At 38.2% G+C, this 9778-nt stretch overlaps 2 protein-coding genes across 3 annotated transcripts in view; one reads left to right on the top strand and one right to left on the bottom strand.

Moving 5' to 3' along the window:
• Positions 1–5073, bottom strand: part of plk4 (polo-like kinase 4 (Drosophila)) — a 41032-nt gene extending 35959 nt beyond the window's left edge. Inside the window, exon 1 of one of the 2 annotated variants that reach the window (XM_028801651.2) lies at positions 4835–5073. In XM_028801651.2, coding sequence (XP_028657484.1) covers positions 4835–4864 — 30 coding nt within the window. In that variant the 5' untranslated portion in view covers positions 4865–5073. Of the gene's footprint in view, positions 687–4834 lie in introns of those variants that run through there. The other variant, XM_028801650.2, reaches the window with a different exon arrangement.
• A 4419-nt stretch (positions 5074–9492) lies between these two features.
• The window catches only part of LOC114652755 (WD repeat-containing protein 49-like), a 96926-nt gene continuing 96640 nt past the window's right edge, over positions 9493–9778 (top strand). Inside the window, exon 1 of the mRNA XM_028803072.2 lies at positions 9493–9724. Coding sequence (XP_028658905.2) covers positions 9686–9724 — 39 coding nt within the window. The 5' untranslated portion in view covers positions 9493–9685. The remainder of the gene's footprint in view (positions 9725–9778) is intronic.

Here is a 9778-nt window from a genome sequence, read left to right as displayed (position 1 = left end):
TTGGCGTCCGTGCTCTCATGGCAACGGGACTGTCAGTACGACGCGACGCTTTCACCTAGGCGCTGAAGCCGGGCAAATAAGCAGAAAACAGGCGCGACGCCTCAAGCTCCTTGGATAAGCAGCTGATCTTTGCACCACTATTCTCCTCTTGCTTGAAGTGGGTTACCATTTGATCTTCAAATCCAGTAGGCATTCGTGTTCAGCAGACTCCTCAAGAATAAAAAGTGTTCGGATTGTTCCATTAGCAGCGTGTTGACTGTCGAGTGTTACCGCCGAATAAACCGAAGTCTTCAAAGTAGTCGTCTATCAATTTTCTAACCTGCTTATCCATGCGTAAAAAAATAGACGACCTAAAATAATAGTAGTTTAGAACGCCCAGCTCAGATGAAAGTCCGCTAATAATTTCTTTAGAGGGTTGTGGGTGTTTCTCTATTCGAGTACTTGCATGTTTAAACCTTATTGTACTCCAGATGTATTCTCTGTTGCTATTTACTTAAGACGAAATCCAAGCGACGAAACGTCTGGTGCACACTTCATAGCACTTATTGTAAAACTAGTGTGGCTTTTCCCAAGATAATAAAGCGCCCTCTAATTGAGTTTTTGCTTTCACAAAATCTGTCGTATACGGACAGACTCGAAACACGCATTAATACGTACGACATACCCCGTGTTTTAATATTTGTTCATCAGATGACTGACTGACTGACAGATACCGATATACAGCAACGTCCACTCGGACTCCCACTCATAGAAACCAGCATCACCCCGCGTATACCCTGTAGAGTGGAGTGTTCCTTGACGGGAACAAACCACATAATTAAAGAACCAGTGTTCATTTTATTCGGTGCATTTCTATAAGCATATCGCAGTACGCGAAACCTAGCACACTACACAATACGTTTTAAAACACTCATCATATTTAGTATAATATAGAACCGTCCTGAGAGTCAAATACATATTGAATAAACTAGATGACACAGTGCTGAGGAGTTGTTCCAATACAACAAATCAAATTGTGTTAGGTCCCAATAAAAACACCATAACTGACAAAACTGCTCCTAATGAAATCATAACTTCAGTAAATACACGAATCCTTGTTAGTAATTAGAGAGACAGAACTCAGTCAAAGACAACAAAAATGACTGAACAGACTAAATAAAATGGCATGAGATAACACAGGTTGCAGTGAATATGATTAAGTGCATCACAAGATGGCCTAATTATTCTTTGGCCATCTGGTAAACCATAACTGCTCCAACAGGTAATGAAAAGGATAAACCAACCCTAGAATGTTTTTTTTAATTTAGGAACTCCACATAAGAAATACAAAGAAGCCAAAACCTCAACAGCTGTTTGCAGTACTTATGTCCATTACACCAAGTAAGCATTATAAATTCATATGTACAGTACTTGGATTATGCGGGTTCAACCAATGTATGAATGTAAACGTTCCATTTGCTCAGCATGGAAATCATTATTGTTGGTGATCTTTTTCTATCCCATTTCTCTTCTGCTCTGGTACTGGTGCTGCTGCTACTATGAGAAAGCTACTGCTCTTGTCCACATAATTACACACTGGACCGACTGCCAGCTTTAGGAATCAACAGTGACTGATACAGTAATAATAATAATAATACATTTTATTTACATAGTACCTTTCCTGTGATCCAGGTGCTTCCACACAATCATGATATCAAAGTTACAGTTTTTATAGTTGTGGGATTTTAACACGTGACCTATGTAAGGGGAAAATGCTCAGATGCCTTAGATCAACAGAACTCCTAGTTATAAATAACCATGGCTTTCTCAACAGTTTATGTTGTTTTCTTCTTCACTGTAAATGGGAGACAGTATGAACATTACTGTCTAAATGACCAACAAAGATATGAACTTCTGAGTTACAATTTAATTAATAGGCATATTTGTGTATGCAGATGTTAAATGTTTGTATTTAACTTTTGCATATTATATAGTGCCTTCAGAAAGTATTTAAACACCTTCACTTTTTGTTATGCTGCAGACTTATGCTAAAATCATTTAAATTCATCTTTAACCCACATCAAGCAACTCAGTACTCCACAATGACAAAGCATATCTGACTAAGGTGTATCTTGTATTGAGACACCTTGTTTGGAGTTTACCTATGGTCAATTCAATTGATTGCACAGGATTACGAAAGGCACACCTGTTTATATAAGGTTCCACAACTAACAAGGTTTATCATAGCAAAAATTAAGCAATGAGGTTGAAGAAACTCTTTGTAGAGCTTAAAGACAGAATTGTGTCAAGGCACAGATCTAGGGAAGGCTACAAAAAATCCTGCAGTATTTAAGGTTCCCAGGAGCACAGTTGCCCACATAACCTTTAAATGGAAGAGGCTACCCGGCCAAGCTTCACAATCATGGCAGAAAGGCCTTAGTAATAGAGTTGACCAAAAACTCTATGGTTAAAAAAAAAACCACAGTGAGGTGATGGAAAAAAACTTCCACAGAAGGACAACCATCACAGCAACACTCACCCAATCTAGGTCTTATGACAGAGTGGCCAGACAGGAGCCTCTCCTCAGTAAAAGAAGCACTGAATCTTGCTTGGAGTTTGCAAAAAGGCACCTAAAGGGCTCTCAGACCGTGTGAAACAAGATTCTCCGGTCTGATAAATCCAAGATTAGTGTCATGTCTGGAGGAATTCAATACCATTCTAACAGTGAAACACTGTGATGGTTTTCAGCGGCAGGGCCTAGGATACTAGTCAGAGTTATGGAAATGCCAAATGGAGCAGAGCACAGAAATATCCTTAATGAAACCCCGCTCCAGAGCACTCTAGACCTCCAATTGGGCTGAGGGTTCATCTTCCAACAAAACAGTGACGCTAAGACAACAGTGGTGTAGTTTAGGGACAACTCTGAAAATGTCTTTGACTGGCACAGCCAAAACCTGGATATGAACTCAATCGAACATCTCTGGAGAGAACTGAAAATAGGTGTTGGCCGAAAGTATTCATACAACCTGATTGAGCTTGAGAGGATCTGAAAAAAAGAGTGACAGAAAATCCCTATGTCCAGGTGTGAGAATCTTTTTTTTACCCCATCGCGTCATAATCACTGGCAAAGGTACTTTAACAAAGTACTGAAAAAATGGCCTGAATACTTGTGTCACTGTGATATAGGTATTTCAATTTTTTTAATAAATTTGCAAAAATGTCTATTATCCTGTTTTCGTTTTCTCATTCTGGGAAACTGAATGTTGCTTATTGGGGGGGAATATAAATTATTTTAGCACAAGGCTACAACATTGCAAGTTTTTTATGGGTCTGAATACACTGTATATCTGTGTAAACACTCAGCCTATACTCCATATAGAATGCTGTGCAAGAATAACCTAAATAAGACCTAGACATTTGCTGGTGTGACTATGGGTGGAAAGTTTACAAACTGGTATTACATAGCTTTTTCTATGTCATTAAGTAATCCATAATTCATACTCTTTCTGACATTTACTTTCATACCAATACAATTTTTTTTAAAAGAAACAGTAATATAGAATGGTTACATAACAGTGATATGTCACACTGCATGCATATATATAAAACACTCTCGAAATCACTCAGTCAGAATCAAGTTTATGGGCCCTGTCCAAACCTGGAAGCACTGGCAGGGGAAATGCTGGATACAAACCTGGACAGCACAAATGGCCCACTCATCCACACAGGGGTCAATCTGGAATTACTAGTAAATCTTTTGTGAACTTCTTTGAGAGAAAATGGGAAGAAAACCCATACATGCATGACTAAATTGCACAAACTAAATATGGACATCGATGGGTGCAAGATTTTATACCTAAGTGATAGATCCGTCTTTAGCACTAACCACTGCGTCACCCTGCTGTCCATGTTAAACTTAGATGTCAGAAAAAGCTGACTGGGAACTCTGAGGAGTGTACTCTCTGAATAGCTATAGTGTCCTGGCCAGGACTAGCAGAGTTAAAGATGCTAAGATTTGCACTGGGTGTGACGAGGATGGATAGGATTAGAAATGAGGACATTAGAGGGTCAGTTGAAGTTGGACGGTTGGGAGACAAAGTCAGATAGGCGAGATTGCGTTGGTTTGGACATATGCAGAGGAGAGATGCTGGGTATATTGGGAGAAGGATGCTAAGGATAGAGCTGTCAGGGAAGAGGAAAAGAGGAAGGCCTAAGTGAAGGTTTATGGATGTGGTGAGAAAGGACATGCAGGTGATGGGTGTAACAGAGCAAGGTGCAGAGGACAGAAAGATATGGAAGAAGATGATCCGCTGTGACAACCCCTAACGGGAGCAGCCGAAAGAAAAAGAAGATTGTTCTCAGCACTGTAAAGGTAATGAAGAATTGGAATGCTGAAAAAATAATTTTCCCTTTCAACAAAACAATGAAATTAACATATGATTGAAAGCGATTATTTTTATTTTCTCAATGAACAAGCAACATCAGATGCAGCAACGTGATTGGGAGATCGCATGTAAACCACGTCACTCGGGTACTAATCCCCACACCCAATTTAATGATATGTTATTTTGTAGTAAGCCCTAATCATCCCAGTTCCCCATGCATGCTAGGATGCATTTAAAGGTAAACAAATACAGTACCCTGTTCAAGTACGGCGAATACAAAGCGCCTAGACAGAGGATCGCAACACAAAACGTACACGCCCCGTAAATGGAGACGGATGTCTAAGTTCACCATTACCACCTTTACTTTTTTTAATGGCGAAATATTCTGAAAGCAACAAATCACTCCCATCCCGATCTTTCGAAGAGGAACGTTGTCAGAACACAGTTCGGCCTTTACACGCGCTACTTACCTTTATCGTATTCGCACTCGACAAACTCATCTTGCAGGTTTTCGAAAACAATCCCAAATCACATCAGTTTCGTCTAGCCCTGACGATTTCAGTAAAAATAATATTTGCTTAAAACTGTTTTGCCAGAAGAACCGCGTCTGCATTTTGCCTCTTTACTCTTTTTAGGATTTTTCGCGTTTTCTCCATTTTCAAACAACCCGCGTCCGTTAAAGGCACGCCCACGACCCAATGACGTCAAGAATAGAACTCCTTCGTCGTTTTTACTTCAGCCAATAGAAGCCACCGTTTGCTCGCTTGCGTGCTCATGGAGCGTGGCACGCCACGTACACCGACGTCATGCGATACGCTAACACTGCAAAGAAGAGACTGAACTATGTAGTAGGTTTCTAAAAGTGATGCTGATTTTCGTACTGACGGTGGTCAGTATCATTAAAGATATATAGGATTTGCTTGCTGCTCATAGCCATTAATTACACCATGTCGCAGTATTTTAACATTAACTGACTACCATTTACGTCAGCTGCTGCAATTTTCAGCCGGAAAATCCAGTCCATGATTTGAATCTCTCCGTGTAGACCGTAGCCCGCCTAAATTCAAGTTTAAAAGTGAAACGCAAATGTATGAATGTATACACCGGATTTTTCGCGAACGATTGTTAGTCTGCTTGTAAATACCGTAAAGCGCTGAACGCCTAAACACTTGTCTAAGCATGCGAGTAGCAAGATTTCAAAAATTCTTTTATCCATCTAGGTTTGTGAAGCCACACACGGACGGAAATTGATTAGGGTCTCTTTCATGACGCCTAATGGTACTTTATTTTTCAGCGATTTCCTCTGACCCCTTACCAATATAGGCATTAGAGTAATGTAAGATGAGATCACTATAATGTATCTTTTAAAATTTTTACTGATGTGTTCATGCGTAGTTTGTATGGGTAAGTGCCAAAACTGCATGAGTGATGGCTGCAGGCAACTGTGGGGTAACCTACTGCATGGAGTTTGCATGTTCTCTCCTTGGCGTTGTGGTTAGCTGTGATCCAGGCGCTGAACTCTCACATCCTTTGTCACGCAGCAAAACTACAGTATGTGTTTTACACCATCCACTATTTAGAATAATGAAAGTGCTTGGGTTAATAACAATGTTAATTTTGGAGTTATTTGACATTGATGACTGTATTTTAGATTAACACAAATTTAGATCAATATATGAGTTTTCTGTATCTTCATGATTTTATTTTAGTGTTAAATGCAATTCCACTGAACCTATTGTATATATGATAGTCCGAAGCCTTTTTGATCTATTTATTGGTACTCTAAACATTTTGGAACAAAAATGTAATAATGCATTTATCAGGATGCATATCTCTTTATTTAATCAGATTAATCTAATATCTTATAGATTATGGGGATGATTATTACAGATAAAATTAAAATGGAAGAAAGTGTTTCTAATTGCTAATAATTTTTCTGTGTTACTTATTCTCTGTTACCAAAGGCTTGTACAATTTAATTTGCAGTTCGTCATAAAATGTTACCCTATTAATGTCCTTATAATTAAAATGTTCCAGATATAGATTTTTTTCACAACCATGTGAAGTTCAACGTCTTTTAAGTGATTGTACTGTCTCTTGAAACCCTTGGATAGATGTGTACTTGGATTGCCCAGAAATTGTATTTTATTTTTTAATTAAACTATAGTACATTTTTTATGAGAACAAATTATTAATTATATCACTTTGTTTCTGATTAATTTTGTAAAATTTGAGAAATATTTCATTCATAAGTATAAATGGATCCAATGTAGTCTCTTATTTGGTATATGCAAAGTCTCTTGAGTTAATTAAGAGCCATGAAGCTAAGAAGTTGGATAAAACCTTCCAATTTGTTACTCAATGATATACCATTATAAGAAATACTACTGTTTTTGTCTTTTTAGTTTGTTTCCTTTATTCCACTTTAATATTTGAATGCATCATTTGTATTGTTACATATATTTTTAAGTATTTTGCATAATACAGCGAGGAAAATAAGTATTGAACGCATCAACATTTTTCTCAGTAAATATATTTCCAATGGGGCTATTGACATGACATTTTCACCAGATGTCAGTGACAACCCAAGTAATCCACACATACAAAGAAATCAAAACAAATAACTCCACAAATTATGTGTCATAAAGTGGAATGACACAGGGAATTGAACACGCATACTGAAATTTATTTAATACTTAGTTGAAAAGCCATTATTGGTAATGACAGCTTCAAGACACCTCCAGTATGAAGAAACTAGTTGCATGCATTGCTCAGGTGTGATTTTGGCCCATTCTTCCACACAAATTGTCTTCAAATATTGAACGTTCCAGAGGCCTCTTCTATGAACTTTGGGATCATTGTCTTGTTGAAATGTCCACCCTCATTTCATCTTCAGCATCCAGGTAGATGGGAGCACATTCTTATCAAGAATGTCACGGTACATTTCTCCTTTTGTCCTTCCTTCAATTATACACTGTTGGTATGGTGTTTTTGGGGTGATGTGCAGTGCAATGACATCCAAAGAGTTCAATTTTGGTCTGATCTGACCAGACTATATTTTCACAGTATTTAATTGGCTTGTCCAAATGTTGTGCAGCAAGCTTTAAACAAGCTTCAACATGCTTTTTCTTCAGCAGTGGAGTCTTGTGTGGTGAGCGTACATAGAGGCCATGGCGTTTGAGTGCATTAATTATTGTTTTCTTTAAAACAATTGTACCTGCTGATTCCAGGTCTTTTTGAAGCTCTCCTCAAGTGGTCCTTGCCTCTTGGACAACGCTTCTTATTATTCTTTTGACTCCTCTGTCAGAAATCTTGCGAGGAGCACCTGGTCGTGGCCTGTTTATGGTGAAATTATGTTCTTTCCACTTCCGGATTATGGCCCCAACAGTGCTTGGTGGAACATTCAGAAGTTTAGAAATACGTCTGTAACAAATGCCATCAGTATGTTTTGCAACAATAAGGTTGTGAAGGTCTTGCGAGAGCTCTTTGCTTTTACCTATCATGGGATACCTCTTGTGTGATACCTTGATAATGACAAACAGGATTGCTTTCTGAATACTGACAGATTTTAGATGGTTTCTTGGCTTTCCATGCTTTTCTGCACTTCCTTTTCTTCATGTGTTCAATACGTTTTCCCTGTCATTCCACTTTATTACACATAATTTATGGACTTATATGTTCTGATTTCTTTGTATGTGTTGAATACTTGGGTTTTTACCGACATCTGATGAAAATGTCACGTCAGTATCCCCATTAGAAATATGTTTGCCGAGAAAAACGTTGATGCGTTCAATACTTATTTTCTCCGCTATATTTGTAGGCTCCAGGGCGCTGGTTTCACATTCTCCTCTCCTGGGTTTTTCTTCGGTTTCCCCTTGAACCTGTAAAAGACTTTGAAATAGATTAAGCAGGATCGAACTCGAATGGATGGACAGATAATGAATGAGGGGTATTTCTTTATATACTCAATCAATTATGGACGTAAGATCACACGATTAATCCCATTTTTAAAATTTCATCCTTGCAGTCAGTGTTAATATGTGATAAAATCGAAGAATTTAAAAACCGTATTAAAACGAAATCGGTTCTCAAGTGGAAATCGAAAGATCTCAAGGCAAAGTTCGAATTTCACCAAATTCGTCCAACTATTCATCAATTTTTGAACATGGTTAATCCTTTCCAATTCGCTGGAGCTCATTGTCTGTCTAAAGAGCATCTCGCAATATGCAATAACTATCCTGGATTATCCTAATCACCTGTATATTCTATATAATTCAAAGAAAGGGTAGTTCTGAGCACGCATACAAAAATAAGCACACGCGTGTCCGCCCAAAATATCTCTACAACAATATCCAAACTATTGCGGATTATATTACAGCGTCGTCGATGGTGCGTTATTTCTCAGTACTTTGTAACTTCTCTGTCCTAGCAGCGCGGCTAACTCGAGAAAGGTTCAAATATTAACATTAAATAACAAAGAAGATGTGTGTAGATGGATTTAAACGCTCACCGATTTGCAAGTAAACTGTGATCTCAGAATGTACTGTACTGGATTCAAGCGAAAAGTACTTTAATTAGCACAAATGCAGCGGCTTCTTAACTGTAAGGAAAAATACCTGTCTGTATACCGCTGCACATCTTAGGTACAGAATAATATCATCTGACTATTTGATACTCCATCAAAATAGTCGATATCGTTCCATCGTAGTTTGTCGTAAATCAATCTGCAGGCACAGCATTTGAGAACCTGTTAGTATAGGCAAACCGAGCATTTCCTTACATCATTTTGCGCCCTTGTGTGTTCTCTGAAGTTGTTTCCGAAGTATCCGTCACAGATCTTATGTTTTCTTAAACATCCTCTTCAAGACGTGTCCACTTCGCAGTCAGTTAGTTTGATCGATCGATCAATCAGTGCTGTCGTGTACCGAGGCCTATTAAATGAACTTACCCCTTCATGTATATAAATATACTGTATTAGTGTATGTTTCAAAATGTCTTGCACTTGTTATATTTGAACATGTCACCACATCCCTATACTGCTTTTCATTCCTCCGAGTGAAAAAGTTAATTATAGGCCTCCCCTATGTTGCAGCTTTAGGTTATGTGTAATACAACACTTTGAAAGAGACCATATTGTTTCGGGAATTATCGTTAGGGCAACTTGATGACCAATGACCCTTGTTTGCACATTGAAAAATGTATCACCATAGCAACTCTTCTCTCATCGTGTAATGGGAAGCTTAAATGAAACATACACTCCGTTCTAAATACGATCAAAAACTTTGTGAAAGTTATTGAAGCGGAAATTCTTAAAGAAGAAAATGTCTGGTCAAAGTTACAATGCCGACGAAGTGACTGATGTAAGTAAACTTGTTTTTCAGTTCACTGCAAATCTGACTTTTCAGTGACTTTGT

Source organism: Erpetoichthys calabaricus, chromosome 5, assembly GCF_900747795.2.
Source record: "Erpetoichthys calabaricus chromosome 5, fErpCal1.3, whole genome shotgun sequence".
NCBI lineage: Eukaryota > Metazoa > Chordata > Cladistia > Polypteriformes > Polypteridae > Erpetoichthys > Erpetoichthys calabaricus.
Note: the sequence above shows the minus strand (reverse complement) of the source record. Positions and strands in the feature narration are given on the sequence as shown.